This window comes from Helianthus annuus, chromosome 10, assembly GCF_002127325.2.
Source record: "Helianthus annuus cultivar XRQ/B chromosome 10, HanXRQr2.0-SUNRISE, whole genome shotgun sequence".
NCBI lineage: Eukaryota > Viridiplantae > Streptophyta > Magnoliopsida > Asterales > Asteraceae > Helianthus > Helianthus annuus.
Window position 1 is genome coordinate 32,405,643 of NC_035442.2, and position 19,758 is coordinate 32,425,400.

Consider the following 19,758-nt stretch of genomic DNA (forward strand, 5'->3'; position numbering starts at 1 on the left):
AGGTGTAGGTTCGAAAAGAAATCCCAACCGAAGGCGTGTGGGATATGCAAGTCCTCTGAGCATAGGACTCTTGAGTGCAAGAAACTCAAGGATGCAACTTGTTACAGTTGCAATGAGAAGGGGCATATCAAGACTAACTGCCCGAAGATAGCAAAGAAGGCTGAAGAAGGTAAAAAGACCAATGCGAGGGTCTTTCAGACGGATGTTAAAGAGGCTATCCAGAACGACAACGTTATAACCGGTACGTTTCTTATCAACGATGTATTCGCAAGAGTATTATTTGATTCTGGAGCAGATAAATCCTTTGTGGATGATAAGTTTTGCGAGTTATTAAAACTGCCTGTTAAAACCTTGAATGTAAAATATGAAGTAGAACTAGCTGATGGGACTATGGGGACAGTTTCAACTGTTTTAGATGGATGTGTTATATCCATTGGGAATCACTCATTTCCTTTATCCCTGTTACCCTTTAAACTCGCTAGTTTCGACGTAGTATTGGGTATGGATTGGTTATCGCATAACCAAGCCCAAAGCGTGTGCAACCAGAAACAAGTGGTGATTAAAACTCCGTCTGGAGAACCACTTACCATCCAGGGAGATACTCGACATGGGTTGCCTGCGCAAGTGTCTATGCTAAAGGCATCCAGATGTTTGAAGAAAGGATGTGTCATCTATATGGCACAGGTGACTATCGGTGAGGAAAAACCCAGAATTGAAGACATTCCAGTCATCTCTGACTATCCTGAAGTTTTTCCAGAAGAACTGCCTGGTCTGCCACCAGACAGACAAGTGAAATTCAGTATCGACATCATTCCAGGAGCCGCACCTATTGCGAGAGCACCTTATATATTGGCACCCACGGAAATGAAAGAATTGAGGACGCAGCTAGACGATCTGCTAGCCAAGGGTTTTGTTAGACCAAGTTCATCTCCCTGGGGAGCGCCAATCCTGTTCGTCAAGAAGAAAGATGGTTCGATGCGTCTATGCATCGACTACCGTGAGCTGAATAAAGTTACAATCAAGAATAGGTATCCTTTGCCCAGGATCGACGACCTGTTCGATCAGTTGCAAGGAGCGAGCTACTTTTCCAAGATTGACCTAAGGTCAGGGTACCATCAATTGAAGGTCAAGGACGAAGACGTGCACAAAACTGCGTTTAGGACTCGATATGGTCATTTCGAGTTCCTAGTGGTGCCTTTCGGGCTCACAAATGCACCTGTCGCATTCGTGGATCTCATGAATCGCGTTTGTAAGCCCTATTTGGATAAATTTGTCATTGTCTTCATCGATGACATCCTCATCTATTCAAAAAGTCAAGCTGACCACGAGAAACATCTTCGATGTATTCTCAAACTGCTTCATCAAGAAAAGCTTTATGCCAAATTCTCTAAATGTGAATTTTGGCTACGAGAAGTCCAGTTCCTTGGACATGTAGTCAGCGAGCGTGGTATCCAGGTGGATCCCGCTAAAGTTGAAGCCGTCATGAATTGGCAGGAGCCGAAGACACCTACGGAGATTCGCAGTTTCCTAGGTCTAGCAGGATACTACAGACGCTTCATCAAAAACTTTTCAAGAATTGCTGCACCTCTAACTTCCTTAACTAGGAAGAGTATAAAGTTCAATTGGGGCCCTAAGCAGCAAGAAGCTTTTGATATCCTCAAACAAAAGCTGAGCAATGCTCCAGTGTTGACATTGCCGGAAGGAATGGAATAATTTGTCGTATATTGTGATGCATCGCACACCGGTATGGGTTGTGTGCTTATGCAGAGAGGCAAGGTGATTGCTTATGCTTCCCGACAATTGAAAGTGCATGAAAAGAACTACACCACCCATGACTTGGAGTTGGGTGTCGTTGTATTTGCACTAAAGCTTTGGAGGCATTACTTGTATGGCATTAAATTTGTGATCTATTCTGATCAATAAAGCCTTCAGCATTTGTTCAATCAGAAAGATCTGAATATGAGGCAGCGACGTTGGATAGAAACTCTGAACGACTATGACTGTGAAATAAGATACCATCCAGGCAAGGCCAACGTAGTAGCAGATGCCTTGAGCAGAAAAGAAAGAGTGAAACCAATAAGGATCAATGCCAAGAGCATTGAAATAAAGAACAGCCTGAATGAACGATTGTTAGCTGCACAGAAAGAAGCTGTGTTGGAAGCTAACTATCCAAACGAAAAGCTAGGGGTAACCGAAGAACAGTTATCTTATGGCAAAGACGGAATTCTGAGATTGAATGGAAGGATATGGGTTCCTGTTTATGGAGGTCTTCGTGACGTTATCCTCCAGGAAGCCAACAGTTCCCGATATTCCGTTCCTCCTGGTGCTGATAAAATGTACCAGGACTTGAAGGCAAATTTTTGGTGGATAGGCTTGAAGAAGTCTATAGCCACCTACGTAGCAAAGTGTTTGACTTGTGCGCAAGTGAAAGCTGAACACCAAAAACCGTCAGGCTTGCTACAACAGCCTGAACTTCCCGAGTGGAAGTGGGAAATGGTGACGATGGATTTCATCACCAAGTTGCCAAAGACAAAGAAGGGAAACGATACAATATGGGTAATAGTTGATAGACTGACCAAGTCAGCACATTTCCTACCCATAAAGGAGACTCATAGCTCCGATATATTAGCCCAGTTGTTTGTACACAAGATTGTAGCCCTTCATGGAGTGCCTGTGTCTATCATCTCTGATAGAGATACCAGATACACATCACACTTTTGGAGAAGCTTCCAACAATCTTTGGGTTCACGTTTGAATTTCAGTACGGCTTACCACCCTCAGACAGATGGACCGAGTGAGCGTACAATCCAAACGTTAGAAGACATGCTTCGTGCATGTGCAATCGACTTAGGTGGCAGTTGGGATAACCACCTACCATTGGTCGAATTCTCCTATAACAATAGCTACCACACAAGCATTAAGGCTGCACATTTTGAAGCCCTATATGGTAGAAAATGTAGAACGCCCGTTTTTTGGGCAGAAGTTGGAGATGTCCAATGACAGGACCTGATATTATCTTTGAAACGACGGACAAGATTGTCCAAATTCGCGATCGATTGAAAGCTGCCCGGGACAGGCAGAAGAGCTACGTGGATTTGAAGCGTAAGCCTTTCAATTTCGAAGTAGGCGACAAGGTTTTGCTTAAGGTATCACCCTGGAAGGGGTGATGCGATTCGGTAAGAAAGGCAAGTTAAGCCCGAGATATATTGGACCTTTCGAGGTAATCGAACGTGTCGGATCGGTTGCCTACAAATTAAACTTACCGGAAGAGCTCAGTGGAATCCACAATGTGTTCCACATCAGTAACCTGAAGAAGTGTTTCGCTGACGAATCACTGGTTATACCGCATACAGATGTACACATCGACGAGAGCTTAAAATTCGTTGAGAAACCTGTGTCGATCGAGGATCGACAGGTTAAGAAACTTCGCAGGAAGTATATAACGATTGTGAAGGTGAAATGGGATGCTCGTAGAGGTCCCGAGTACACGTGGGAAGTAGAGTCCACGATGAAGGAGAAGTACCCTCATCTATTCCAATAAATCTCGAGGTCGAGATTTCTTTTAAGGGGGTGAGGATGTAACACCTCGAAATTTTGCGTCCAATAATGTATTGACACGTGTCTTGAGTTTACACGTGGTGTTAAATACTGAATAAAGGACTAAAGTTGACAAACATTGAATGTATGTAAATTCGAGGGTTATAAATGTCAACGAGAGATAAATATACTGTACAGTAACCTTAAATGATGCTCGTACCTTCAAACGAATAAATCATGGATCGTACGGAACAAAATACGGAAGAAAGTGAGAGATTACAAACTACAGGGGTTAATTGTGTCAACATGTTTAAGTTATACCTCTGAGTGACCCTTTAACATACCCGAGGCTTTGTAATAGTAAATTACGCTCACTAGAATATACGATATAAATTTCGCGAAGTTCCGTTTTAAAACGAGAAAGTTATGATCAATTTCGTATGCGAGGGGTTAGAAGCGTCAACAATGAAAGTTAGGGCTTTTCGGACAGTAATTAAACTAACCGGGGACTTAACAGCGCGGGTAAAAGTCACGAGGCCCTTATTCATAAATAAATGAGGCCCAAAACGCAAAGTTACCCCTTCGAAACCGAAAGGCCAGGGTAATAATGGCAAAAGATTGGAAAATCTTGAAATACAGTCCTCAGGCGGGCCGCGTCGAACAAAGCAAGAAGCTTACGTGGGCCGCGCGGGCAGTGCAGATTCGTTTACTGACAATAGGATCCAGGCGACCCGCGTAAAGGTAACCTGATCCTTAACGTGGGCCGCGTTAGACCGCCAGATGCAGAAAACATGCACAGGTTCAATGTTTGCTGTTTTAACCGACCTTGGATGCAATTATGGCAGCATGGGCGCCCCCTACACGTCCCCTAACACTCAGGGACAGTTGTTGAACATCCATGATCAATTATAGACCTTGTTGTCATGATCTAATGCACCAATTTTCACTATAAAAGGCCATAAGTTGTGCACATTGTAACCACGCCTCAAACCTGCTTTCTTGATCACTTCTGGAGCTCAAGAACACTCTTCTATCATCTCTGGTCGTATACCAAGCTTCTGTAAGTATGCCTAACCCTTTGTGGTTTAGTTTTTACATAGTTTTAGCTTAAAAGTCAATCCGTCGTAATTAACAATTAACTTTACGATAAATCACAAGTGGTCCAATGGTTTGTCGAATCGAAGGTAGTTATATGTTGGTAATCATGTGGGCTTTAAACCCCTAAAAGGGCACCCTCTGATTCCCACTCTAACTTGTCCGAATGTCGAGTCAAACTTGCTTAGAAAAAGTCAACAGAATGCTATTTTGCGATTTTATGCATAATCAGTAATGTAGATGGCGCGTAATCTATTTTAACACTCATATAACATGATAATAAGTATATTAACTAGTCTAAGCTTGTTTGATCCGACCATTTACTGTTTAGACCCGGTTCGGAACCGAAAGTCGCAAAACTTTGACTTTTGATTTGACTTCAGTTCTGACCCATTAAGGTATGAGTTAGATATGCCTTAGGACTCTCTTAGGACCAGGTTACATGATGGTATAACCCTCTGTGACCGGTTCGTGGTTTGTCCGAGTCTTTAGCACATTTCCGTTAAAAGCTTAAAAGTTGACCGTAACGCCCTTTTTACTTTAAGATGAGAATTTTGGACATGTGAAAGGACAACAACCTTAGTTACTGATTTCTAAACATGTCCCTAAAATTTCATGTCAATCCGAGGTCTAGAATAGGAGTTATGCTAAATAGCGCAATTACGGAAACTTTAGTAATTAAACGGCACATTTAACATAAAGCCTATCTAAACCCAAATTTCGACACCAAAACTTTTACACACTGATGTAAAATAATATTTTGGGATTTTTAAAGATTTTTAATTATTTTTAACCTGCTCATAACCTGCGGTTATGGCATCGGTTCGGTAAATACCGAATATACCCTTTTCGAGCATAACTTGAGTTCTACAAGGTATTTTGACCCGATTCCAGTTGCTACTGATTTTAAATAATAAATAGAGTATTTTGGACTTTATAAACTATTCGGAAAACTCAGATTTCCTGTAGAACTCAGAAACCTCTTTTATAATCTTTAAAATTACCGAAATACCCCTACGGGGCATATAATGGATTTAAACTCGTTACGGGCATTATGGAAGGTATCCTACTGATACCACAACCTCTTTAAAGCATATTGACTTAGGAAACCTGTGTAGGACTCTCATGGTTACCCGTTACGCCTTTTGCGCGCACGGTTCGGTTTATGTAACTAGTTTACATAAACTAGCCGAAACGGGTCAAACCTTATTGTTTTGACCTCAAAATCCAGAGTGTGGTTATATTACCCATATAAAACAATTCTTCAAACTTGTTGGGTCTGAATCACATTCCATTCCCGGTTTTCGCCTTTCACGCGATTAAACCGTAATTATCCTTTGAAACTGGCCGGTCTAAGCTAAGGCTAAATTGAAAGACCCGTTAGGATTCTAATAGGTTGTTTAAACCTTCGTTCCAGAATAGGAGACCAGTAAAAGAAACTTGCATTTGTTTATTAAGGATATTACTTGCTCAGGTAAATACTTTTAACTTATTTCCGTTATACGGGCTTGGGTTACGGTATTTAAAATACCGCTTGGTCGGGCAATTGACCCCAACTCATTAGTAGTCGGGTGATTTCAATGTGACCCGTTTAAAAATTGGTTTTGTTGGCTTTACGCCTTTGGGAGCTTAATGACCATGTCCCGGATATCCTTGGCATCATTTTACGAAATGGCCACGACCCCGACACACGGGTGTAGGCGTACACCCGTAATGTGTCTATATTATTAAAGGTATAACCGTTGGTTTTCCCGCCACGGCTTTATGCTTTGTGGCGTGTCTATTAACCTTAAACCCGGCACCACCCGGGCGACCGAACGCATAGTGAACATGTGATTCTTTTACAAGATTTAATTATAAATTATCCCAAGTTATAAAGAGTTTGTGCCATGTGCATTCAAATCAATTTTATTAAACATTTTACAAAAAGTGTCGGTTGAATGTATTTACCAGTGTAAACTGACATATTTTCTCCAAAAAGATTAATGCAGGTTCTACGCATAATAGGCTGGCCACTCCTTAGCATCGTTAGAGTCTCGCAAGCTTGGGATGCCAATATCTGTTGAACAATTATTTTCTATCTTATTTTGATCCCCTGTGGATTATATTTCGACGATTGTGATAATTGGATATTACATTCGATAGTTGAAATATATTTATCTTTATGCTTCCGTTGTGCATTTATATATTGTGTGGTTTGACTATATTGTTGCCAACTACGTCGCGGTAATCCCCCACCGGGCCCACCGGTGATACACGTGGAAATCGGGGTGTGACATCTAGACTTCTAGTATATAAATATATGCTCTAGATGTGATCAAATATAGGGTCTGGATATATATATATATATATATATATATATATATATATGCATGATATTATAAATTACCGATATCTCACTGTGATAAACGATATCTCAAATATCGGTACTTGACCGATAACCGATATTTTTCCGCATTAACTGCATAGGGCGTACGTCTTGACCGCGGCCATGACGTCGTTCCATTTATTTGGCAAGCCTTCCTTGTCTGAGATGGTCATAACCATTTCTTCGTCCTTGGCGATTCGAATGAAATGGTTGCGTGCCATTTGGTCTGCAACACCTCCTATCTCCAGGCACTCTTTGTTGTAACGGATGACAAACGACTCGAGAGATTCATTGTCTCCGCGCCAGATGTTTATGACGTCCATAGAATCACGTTCCTGACGTCGCTGCTGGCTGAAATGTGCGAGGAACTTTGCTTACAAGTCCTCAAATGAAGCCAGTGATCCCACTGGCAAATAATCGAACCAAGCCCTCGCCAAACAAGTGAGGGTCTGGGGGAAAAATGACACCAAGTGGCCTCGTCCCACTTGCCGTTGCACCCGGCGCCGGTAAAAATATTCATGTGGTCGTCCGGGTCGGACGAACCATTGTATTTCCCGATCGTTAGTGGGAATTTAGTCGTGGTGACATCGGCGTGGCAATCTCCCGGACGAACTTGAAGTTTTTGGCCGCAGATTTTGGTCTGTAGGGTTGGCTTTGGTGGCGCTTTGCAGCGCTGAGGAATGTAGTGCGGGGTTCAGTGGGAGGAACATAATTGCGTCCTCCTGGTCTGCTGTTGGTTGTGTGGGACTCCCCGCAATATGTATGGTCGTCCGGGTTGGTGCGGCCATATCATTCATTGTGGGATTGTGGTCCCAGACGACTTTAAATGCCGGAGCCGCGGTGGGCTGTAGACTGCCGCCTGTTTTCGCCGTAGGGGCCTAGGCGGCTTTGTATCGGGCCCCTACGGCGGGACCCGTATGAGGAATCGTTCTCATTGATTGTGCGGACGTCACAGTAAGAGGAAACGCGGTCTTCGTGCCTACTGCGAGAGGCTGGATGTGTGGGAGCCTTGCCATCGTATTGCAAGATACGACCTGCAGGTGTATGTGGTGCGGGGGTGGTCCATGCCTGAGGGTATCACAGAAGCATACTGTGAAAAGTCTGTTGCGAATGTGGGGGGAGGGCCCCCTTGGGTGGATGTGCCGATATGGCCAATATTTGGAGCTGGGGGAATGATCCCCGCAGGCCCTGGGTTCACGAGGTTTAGGTTATCCCCGGAAGTGTTGTTGAGACGATCAGACATGATCTCAAGAAAGAAAGAGATGCGAAAAAAGTGCTAAGAGTAGCGGTGGGCGCCAATGATGAAACAGTGGTTAACCACAGGGTGGTTAATTCACTGGTCTCGTCAAGTAGGGTTAATCCCTTCTTTCCGAGGATCGGTGGCTAGACCATCAGCTGGGTTGTCTCCTGCACAAGGAAAACACACCGTGACTCATAACAAGGAGAAAGGGGTGGGGGTGCTCCTTGTTACCACTCTCCGGCGTGAGAATCGGTAATTTGCTTGAGTAGCAAAGTGTGTGATTGTAATAGTAGTGAGAGAGTTGGAAAGCGATACCTCAAACCTGGTTTGGGATGGGTATTTATAGCCGAGGAGTGAAGGAGGGTGGTTGAGTTGACAGACTGACGACGCGCCACCCTTATGCAGGTGTGTCAGGCTTGTCGGCTGTGGAGGTGAAGCCACGTCCTACTGCGGTGTCAGTCTGTTGCTTACGCATGGGCTGACAGGCGACTGTCATTAGTGCCACTTGCACTGTAGTGTCAGTCCCACTTGCCTTGTGGGCAGGATGCAGCGCCGCATCGCTGCATGTGGTTATCGCCGTTATTTCCGTGTTCCCACTTTGGCGAAGACTGCGAGATGCGGTGCTAGGTCGCATCGCCACTTATGGTGACTGTTGTTGTTGTCCAGATTCCTTGTCATGACGAAAGTGTTCATAGGATGCGGTGCTAGGCCGCATCGCTATGCGTACACCCATTTTCATACACAAGGTAAGGAGATATTCATAGGATGCGGTGTCAGGCCGCATCGCTTATGCCTATCTTTATTTTCCAATCACTTGACATATTGGATTCGACAGCTGTGTTCGCGCGTGCTCGCACGGACACAGATAAGTTCTTGCTGGTGGGGGTTTTTGATAAGGGTAATAGTTACTCGCGGTCGTGCTGACGCAGGATCTAGGACCATACCCCTTCAGAATCACAATTTGAACAATCTATTTTAAACACCCCGATAAACAATCTCATACTTGGGTGTAGAATAAAGCTTCCTGAGGCTTTAAAGCGCAACGTATTACACCAGTGCCACGTAGACATAAAGGGCTTTAAAGTCTCCACCTTTAGCTAAGCTGTTGTGGAATAAAACCCCTTTAATTAAAAAAAGTTAAAAACTAAAAAAAACAAAAGTATGATTGTTGAAAAAGTGGGACCCCTTGTTTGTTTCAGGCTTTAACACACATTAAGTGGTTGGTGGTAGCCATTGATAGAGCCCCTTTTGGCGAAGGGTTGGTGTGGGGGCGCCATCCAACTAAGGTGGTTGGAGACGTTGCCCCACACCCTGGCCTTACCCTTTAAGTATGAGCCTATTATTAATAATCATAATCAAAATCCACCCGTAGCGATTTTAGTCACCAACTATATACACGTTGTTATACATCGTAGTTGACATATGTTGATAAAAATTGATAAATTTAATCATTTACGGTTGGACAAGATGAGGAAAATATATAGTTAGAATATAAAACTTAACAGTGGAATCAAATCAAATCTGCTTGAAACACTATTAGATAGTGTTTTGTATACATGAATGAGAGGCGTAATGGAATGAATAATTACGAGGGAATGAAAAAAAAAGTGTTTGGTTGGTCAATGGAATGAAATCACTCATAGGCATTTTATTCCCTCAAAATCATTTCATCCACCCCATGTTTTTCTTCATTCCATCACCTCTTGCACCATTCATTACCAACACCACAACCCACCACCTTCGCCCCCACCCACTACCACCACCACCCACAACTGACGCCTATCGCTGCCGCCACCCGCTACCCAGACAGCCACCGCCGCCAACAACCACCACCGCCTCCATCAACCGCCGCCGTCGCTCGCCGCCACCAACCACTACCACCGTCACCACCGCCACCACCAACCACTGCCGCCACCTCCTCTACCACAAACCACCACCGACGGCTGCCACCACCACCCTCGTAACCGCCACCTATCGTCGTCACCGTCACCGCCACCGCCGCCGATCACCACCCACAATCACCACCACCGCCCACCACTACTCACCGTTGATTTTATTCCTTTGTTTTTCTTGCCTACCAAACAATACACGATAATAATTCATTTCATTCACACATGTTTACTAAACGAGACATGGAATGGTAATAATACATTGCATTCTCTCGTTCATTCCATTTCCCATACCAAATAGACTAGAACTTCTTATTTATATTTCTATATGCTTTAATCGAAAAACTGGTGTCCCAAACAAATTGACTTGAACCAAAAGACATCGATGAGAATGACTTGCATGTGTAACTCTTAAAAAATGTGGCAATTTAAAAACATTGTATTGGAACTCTTTCTAGAAGTGGTGTATTCTTGAAGGAACATGTTCATCATTGGAAAAATGAAAGAAAAGAATTGACATATTAAAAAGTTGGGGTCCATGTTAAGTACAGTATAGGTCAACCATAAATGTTCTCATTTATGAGACCTACCATCTTGTATGTATATGGATCATGTTTAAATTCTATTTAAATCAACCGGTGAATTCTTTAAGTCAGTCTTACTGGACTAGACTTACAAATGCCTAAGAGGATAAACCCTTCGTATGGCTTGTTCAAGCTCGAAAAAATATGTCCTTCGACTTTAACGAATATATAAATGTAAATTAGTTTTTTATATAACTGTTCACGAAATCATAGTATTCGCTCAGACCAAACAGAGATACTACGGCCATGGGTTTCGGGGTTGGTTCAACGATTCGGGCCAAATAAGGTTTATCACATAATAAAAAACACTATACAATAAGAAAAAATGAAAGTAGCAAACACATTTCCTATTTCTCTAAATGTGGTTTACTTTTGTTAGCACAATCCACACCAAAATCAATTCCCAGATCAAACCCAATATCTTCTATTTTAGATTTAAAAAAAAAAAAAAAACCCTTCAAAAAATAAAATGGAACTCTTCAAAAAATATAACAGCAAGCATGACTCGAACCCAGGCTTTGAAGTTTGGAAGCACGCAATCTAACCACTAAGTCATTCAACTAATTATAGTGGTATACTCTTAAAAAAGAATTATAACATATATAAGATTTTTTCTTAAAAATGTGCTCTTCGAAATCTTGAGCCCTGGCCGGTGGTCCTTCCCGCCCACCCGTGGATAAACCATAAGAATAAAAAGTTGATATATATAAAAAAAGGGGTGGCCCCATGATCCCACAATCTCCTCTAAAACTGGCTATTACGGATGCTCTAACAAATCTAATATCGTATAGCGAAAAAGTATATTGTCAAAACCGTCTCTGAGATTTGGGCGTGTTTGACAGATTCATCTAAAACAACTTTTTTTGTACAATATTGCCCTTCACTTTTGAGATTTTTTGCCATTTTCATTCAAATGTCTATTTGCTTTATATTTTCTGTCAAATATTTGGATGAAAATGACAAAAAAAATCCCAAATCCCATAGACGATTTTGGCAAAAAGTTAGACGTTTGAATGAAAATGACAAAATATCACAAAAGCGAGGGATAGTATGGTACAAAAAAAATTGTTTTGGATGAAACTAACACACACTCAAACCTCATGGACGATTTTGGCAATTTACTCAAAAATGAATTAAAATTGAATTATATTTGATTAAATGTTCTGAAAAAACGCAATATATCTTTGGCAAATTGCAAAATAATAATCCCATCTTTCTTAAATTGTCCGATAATAATTCCAAGTCAGTTATTAGCCAATAATAATTCGACCTCGTCCATTTTTTTTGTAAAATAGTCTGCCGTTAAAATAAGCTTAACGGGGTTAAGTGTTTTTCCGAATTACAAACCGATATTTTAGGGCTTTTGATCAGAACGAGGATACGAGTCGATTGATGTAAAACTTACCTCGAAATTGTGTTCGAAATGGCTTGAATTTTATTAATTGGACGTTAAACACCCGAATTGAAGCACCGTTTTCGTGGGTTGGGGGCAGTATTTCGAGATAAGTTTTACATCAATCGACTCGTATCCTCGTTCTTATCAAAAACCCTAAAACATCGGTTTGTAATTCGGAAAAACGCTTAACTCCGTTAAGTTATTTAACGGCAGACTATTTTACAAAAAAATTGAATGAGGTCGGATTATTATTGGCTAATAACTGACTTGGGATTATTATCGGTCAATTTCAGAAATATGAGATTATTATTTTCCAATTTGCCTATATCTTTTAATAAATTTATATACTATTAATTTGAAACATTTATATGCATGTTTGGTTGTAAGTTGAGTTTAAATAGTTGTACCTTAATCAAATATTTGTTGTAAGTTGTGCTTAAGTTGTTGTACCTTAATCAAATAATGGTTTCATTACCTTACCAAATTCAATCTGTTTTGTATGCATGTATGGTTGTAAATTGTGCTTAAGTGGTTATACCCTAATCAAATAATGGTTTCATTATCTTACCATATTCAATCGTTTGATCCATTCAAAGTTGTGTTGTTTTATTTGTAAATTATTATTATTTATAATAATCTAATTAGTTTAGCCAAAATCTTGTATAAATATAATTTGCATCATATTGATACAATGGTTGTTGTAATGTATGCATTATGGTCTGTTATCCATTGTTTTAGTCTGTTGTCTATTGTGTTTTTATTCTTTCGTCCATGTTTTAGTCTGTCGTCTATTGTGTTTTTGTTTGTTGTCCATTGTGTTTTAGTCTATTGTCCGTTGTGTTTTTTTATCTGCTATCAACTGTGTTTTAGTCTACTTTCCATTGCGTTTTTAGTTTGATACTCATTGTCTTTTACATTATATCCATTGTGTTTTACGCAGCTGAATTATCGATTTTTTTTCAAAGTATAACAATAGGGTACTCGTATTAAAGATAATTAATATGCTCGATTTTATGATATAATTTTAAAAAATAAAATAAAAGATGTATATAAAAGTTACCGACGTTTAAAAATAAAAGGAAATAATATGTGACTTGTATCTGCATATTTTTTTTTTTCTCTGAGATGAAACTACATTTTTTTACTAGATCACTCCTTAGAGCATTCACATCCAATCCACTAAAAATATACATACATTCCACTAAAAAACAACTCCTATATCAATATATTTCCACTAAAAACAAATACTTTTTCTCTCTCCTTTTCAATATATATTACATTTTCTCTCTCCTCTACTCACAACCACTTTCAAAATATATTAAAAAATTATACAGGGTGAACAGTGTCCCCCTAAATATACAGATGAACAGTAACATTTTCTCTCTCCTCCACTCACAACCACTTAAACCACTTTTTATAATTTAAAAACTCATCTCTCAAGATTTGGTGGATAGAATGTGAATGCTCTTAGACACTTTTCAGGTTATTGGTACCTTCTCATCTTTCTATTTTATTTTAGTCTTTCTGCAATATCTTAACGAGTTCTAACATTATACTGTATATTAGATTTGACATTACTTTTAAAACATCAACTTAATCATGGCCTATTAAAAGGTTGATTAGGTGACATTAGAAGTACAAAAATGCTATTAGCAAAATAATAACATATTTAGACATGTGGCCTAGTGGTCAAGAGGGTTTTCCTCTTGTGAAGTGACCCAAGTTCAAATATTGGGGTGAAGTAATTTAGGAGTGTAATTTTTGTTGTAAAAAAAAAGGTTTTTTACATATATCTCCATATTAAGAGCCTTTATTACATATTTACCTAACCTTTAAAGTCAATTACATATTCCCCTATTATTATGAAATTACCCATTTACCCCTATTATAATTTAAATGTTACTATGAATTATGTCAACATCAAATCCCTTGTACTCACTTTAGCTAAACTCTGAGCATACAATTTGTTAGACTAGTGGGTATGGAGAGCCCCATTCCCAAGGGGATGAGCCGCCACGTCAGCGCCACGTAGGCTCGGTTTGAAGGGGATGGACCTAGGGGGTGAGGGATGAACCCCTTAAAAGTGGGTTGAAGCCTTGAGTTTTCAAATTCCACTTGTCAATCAATGCCCAACCCAAGCCCCACCATACCCCATAATCTTAGTGATGAGATAAGGCTTATGACCATTAGATCATGGATTCGATTTCCACAAAAGAGTTTTCTCAAATTTATTGAATTTCCTCTGAATTTGTGATTTAAATTTGCAATTAAAAAAAACATCTATACGTATTACATTTAATGTAAAGACATAAAGTTACCGTGCATGTTTGCCCATTATACAAATAAATTAAATTTTGTCTCCAAACAATCCGACATTACAAAAAGTTCAACTAAGCGTATATAAAAAATTCATCTAGATCATAAATATACATACAAAGTTAACAACATTTTAACATACCAATGAGGTATTGGTGGAGTAGCTGAAGAAATACTTGGTATTCTTTGTAACCCAGATTTGACTCTCACTCTCCCTATTATTTTCTGCGACATCCAGGTGAAGGGCGAATACGAGTGTTGCTGGTTCGTCTTAGATGAGAGGCGAGGTTTTACCGATTATTCCACTCTCGTGCCTTCGGGTGGGTGGAGGTCGGGTTTCCGCGCATCTGAGAGAGCCAAGGGGCTGACGGCGGTCGAGTAGTAGACCTTGGCCACAGTGTCCAGTGTAACGGTGGTTGTCACGTTATTCTTGTTGTTAAGAAAAAACAACATTTTAAACATGATTTACATCACGGTAAAAAAAATAAAGAAACATAAAAATAACTAAACTTAACAAAAGATGTACAAATGAGCTTTATTAAGAACTAGGTTATAACCCTGTGTATTACACGGGTTGCATAAATAAATTTATATACTAAATAATAAAGCATTATATCTTTAAAAACTTCCTTTATTGTACGGGTTGAATAAATATAATTTTATATGTTAAATAATAAAAAGTTATATATATAAGAACCATATTGTACGGGTTGAATTAATGTAATTTTATATACCAAATAAAAAAATTATATCTTTAAAACCACGTGTATTACACGGGTTGAATAAATGTAATATTGTTTACAAAATAATAAAATAATACATCTTTAAAAAACCTCATTTATTACACGAGTTAAATAAATGTAATTTTATATACCAAATAATAAAAAAGTTAGTAAATGTAATTTTGTATAGCGAAAATAAAAATATTTAATATATTAATACAAAGTTTGGTTTTCGTGATAAATAGTTTGTTTTATTTAAAATGTTTTAAATTAACAATTTACAATTTTGGATAATATTTTATTAGAAAAATAGAAGAATGGTATTCGAAATTTAAAGTAGGATAAAATTTAATACTAACCTCATCCATTAAATGTTAGGGGCCAAAAGGGTTAAAAAAAGACGTTAGGGACCAAAAAAATTAGAAAAAAAAGACTGTGGCTCAGATGTTAAAAATTCTTTTTGGGCTAAAAGAGTAAAAGTGATATAACCATAGGGGCCAAAATCGTAGTTTACTCTATTAGTTAAATAAATAATATTATAAATGAGAAGGAGATTAAATTAAATAATAATTATCCATAAGAAATTATACTAAATAATATTTAGTAGGAGGATTATCTATAATTAATTAGAAAAGATTAAACTAAAATAATACTTATCTGTAAAACATGACCTAATATGATGACAAGTGTCTTTAAAATGGTTTCTTTTATTATATAGTATAGATTTGTTCACCTTAATTTGGATTATAATCATTAAATATACAATATACATAACAATAGATTAAAAAACAATATAAATCTTAAAACTTTTGTTAACTTCCTTTTCAAAAATTAATTGGTTTAAAAGGTATAAAGATTAAATAAAATATTGCAATTGACAATTTCAATGCCTTCTGAAATAAATTATATTTATAAATAATGTTAAAACTGTTAAATATATTTTTAATGAGGTTTTCAATCAAAGTTAATATCTACTATATTTCATACTCCCTCCGTCACATTAAAAGTGTCCTATTTTGAATTTTCAAATTCTTTATTTGTAAACTTTGACCTTAAATAATTTTGTTTGTGTTAGATAATACTTGATGAAAGTTATATGATTTGAGTGTATTTTACAAGTGCTTTTATCGGGTTAATTTTCATCAAGTTTTATATAACACAAAAAATATATAATTAAAGTCAAAGTTCATAAATAAAAGACTTTGAAAATTCAAAATAAGACACATTTAGTGGGACGGAGGTAGTAATTCATAATTATGATGCATATTATATAAAAGAATTTAGAAAAATCGGGGTAATGAAAACGAAGTAATCTAACTAAAAGGGTGAACATTTTTTTTTTGAACGGTAAGATTCTATGATAGATATAACAGGGTCAGCATATGCTGTAAAAACCCAATAACAGTACAATACAAGAAAAGAAACTAACACGCCCTTTACATTACATCTATCTTACTACGTCTCTTATATTAAAATCCACCCATCTCTCCCACACAATGTTTTGCATTTTCGACCTTGTTTTTAACCAAATAAAACTGTCTTCCTTTATTATCTCTGTTATCTCCTTGTCGTTCCGTAGATAGCCTTCAAATTCTTTATCGTTGCGTGATTTCCAAATGTTCCAAATAGTCGCTTGAAATATTACATTAATGATTTTCTTCCACTCGCTTGATCCTTTTAAGTTATTTCCAAATTCCAGAACATCTTTGCAAGACCGACTTCCATGTACAGTAGGGATTTTCAACCAAATAAATATATTCTCCCAGATTCTTTGTGATCTCGTGCATTCACATATGAAGTGGTTTACAGTCTCCTCTTGAAGTCCACATCTTGAACACAGTGAGCTGCTCAAAGGAATGCCTCTCCTAGCCAATTCTCGCTTCACCGATATCTTCTCTAACACTGTTCTCCAAATGAAATAATTTACCTTTGGTGGTGCCCATCTATTCCAGAACTTCCATTCATCAGCATCATAATTGGCATCAATTCTGTTTAAATGGTTTCTGATTGTAGTGACCGAAAACGTTCCATAGCTATCCGATTTCCATGCCCACCTATCTTCGTCCTTCTTAACTTGTATATCTTTAATCTGTTGCAGCAACTTAGACCATTGAGACCATTCCTCTTCCATGTTCGGTGGCCGGTTACATCTTATAAACCATTGAGTTTCATCTTGTGATACTGTAGCATTTTCCGCGACATAAGCATGTTTATTTGTAGCGATCTTGAAGATTGTCGGGTACATTTCTCTGAGATTCCTGTCTCCACACCATCGGTCCAGCCAAAACTTTACTGTCCTTCTGTTCCCCATCTCCACTATTAATTCGTTGGTCACTGAAACTCCCATGTCTTCCAACTCCTTTCCTGCAGCCGCTATATCTTTCCAAACCCCTGCACAATTATTATTAGTTGGTAGAAATTTATAACTTCTTTTGTTTTCGTGAATCGCTTTAATCACTCTCGTCCATAGTTCCTCCGGTTTTGTCTAATACTTCCACCACCATTTTATCATGAATGCAAGATTTGCGATCCTCAAGTTTCCTAGTCCCAATCCGCCATATTGTCTTGCTTTAACCATCCTTCCCCATGCAATCCACCTTATCTTATGTTTGCCAGCTTTTCTACCCCATATAAAATCTCTACTTATTGCATCAAGTGTTTTTATAACCTTCTTTTTCAGCCCCAAATCAATTAACATTCAATTAATTGATATAGTTAAAGATATAAATATTTTTCAGCCCAAAATCAATTAAACGTCATTATCAAAATAACCTAATTATTAAACGCTACAATAATTTAAATAAAATAATACTAAAATTTTCGGTTCGAATATTGTTTTCAACTTTAACCTTCTTAAAAATCACATGTTTATACAAGTTCTTTTTTTTCTATTTTTTTTCATTAGTTATTTAAACTAACCTTAATAACTTTTTGCTTGCCAATAAAAGACTAACCCACTTAATAAAAATATATGCCTTTCAGACTAATCGTTATGCCACCTTGGGTTGTCGATGCCCCAACACAGGCACGGAGGCGTTAAAGGTGGTTTCACCAAGCCCTTCACGGGCTTGGAAAAGGTTGGGGCCCACTCAAACACACACATATTTATATATATATTTTTTTATTTATAGTGTTAGTTAAAAACCTGTTATCTATTATCTATGTGATACTGATATAACGTTTTAAAGCCATTTCCATGTTAAAGGAGAGGTGTTATCAGTGGCGGACTTATAATTTTTTTGCTAGGGGTGCGGAATATTCTTAAAGATTTTAAGCCCCTAGCTATATAAAAAAATCGGTTCATAGTGGGTCGGGTCGGGTCATGTAAGACAAAAGAACATTAAACAAAAATTTATATAATCATAAAAAATACGTCAACGTCATTACAAATGTAGTTAAAATTGTGTCCTACAGGTTTTCTTTTTTTGTAATCTATCCAAAACATCATCTAGAGATATTAAACACTCCATAAGTTCATTACATTCTTACTCATGGTTACTATCACATATAAATCGCCCCCATAAGTTCATAAAATAACACTAACACTTAAAAAAGTAAACAATCATGATCAACCATAGTCCATAATTTTCAATTTTATTTTCAAACATCCAGTCCCTAGTATTAAATGTTGATTACTTGCAACTAATCATTTAAACAAACAAAGCTATAAACAAAACAACAAAATCATTTAACTACAAGTCTAGAACAACCGAAAAAAAATCAAAAAAAAAATAATAATAAAAATAAAAAAATTAAACCCTTGTACATCTATATTTTCTCCTAAACATCACATAAAACAAAAAAAAAATCAATAATGAAACCATACTAGTTCTATATCGGAATTCTGGCGTAATATGCGTCGGTCTCGCCAGAATTTTGGCTTTTTTAGCAAAAAAAGCCGTCCGGCAGTGAGCAGTAGCGTTAAGTCGTTAGGAGTTTTTTTGGGGCGGCAATTGGAAATGGAATTGGAATGGGTGGATGGATTTGGGTTATTTTATTTAGTTCAAATTTCTTTGGGTTGGGTTTGGGCTTGGGTTAACAAAAATAGATTGTAGATTGAGCTTTGATTAGGTTAAGTAATTAAGTTAACAAGTAGTTAAAGAATAATTATATAAATTGTGTTATATAATTATATATAAAATAATAATCAGTGTTTGATTTTTTTTTTATAATTTTATAACGCTTTTTTTCTAAGTGAAGCGGTTGAAATTTTTAAGGGGTACGGGTAAAAATTTTCAAGGGATGTTGTCGAAATTTCCTACGAAAAATAACACTAAACTTTATTTTTCAAGGGGTGCGTCCGCCCACCCTTGACTTGAGGTGGGTACCCCTTGGGTGTCATAGTCAAACCTAGACAAATAAAATACTTTAGAATACTCGATGTAAAGTCGAGTAAAACTAAAAATTAAGGATATTTTACGTGTAACAAACAATACATATATAAACATATAACCTCCCACTTGTGGCCTAGTGGTAGGAGACTTGGGTTTTCCAATAGAGACTCAAGTTTAATTCATATTTGTGTCATATTGAGGTGGATATTGGGCAGTGATGATGATATACCCACCGAGGGGGATTCGATCCTGAGCCGCACCCTTTTCATCCGGCTGT

At 37.9% G+C, this 19,758-nt stretch overlaps 1 protein-coding gene across 1 annotated transcript; it reads right to left on the reverse strand.

Moving 5' to 3' along the window:
* Nucleotides 1–16,594: 16,594 nt before the first annotated feature.
* LOC110881059 lies at nt 16,595–17,651 on the reverse strand. The gene is made up of 2 exons (XM_022129435.1): nt 17,606–17,651; nt 16,595–17,538 (listed from the first exon to the last, which is right to left on the reverse strand). Exons 1-2 carry the CDS (start codon nt 17,649–17,651, stop codon nt 16,595–16,597), a joined length of 990 nt encoding a protein of 329 aa, XP_021985127.1.
* Nucleotides 17,652–19,758: the final 2,107 nt, after the last annotated feature.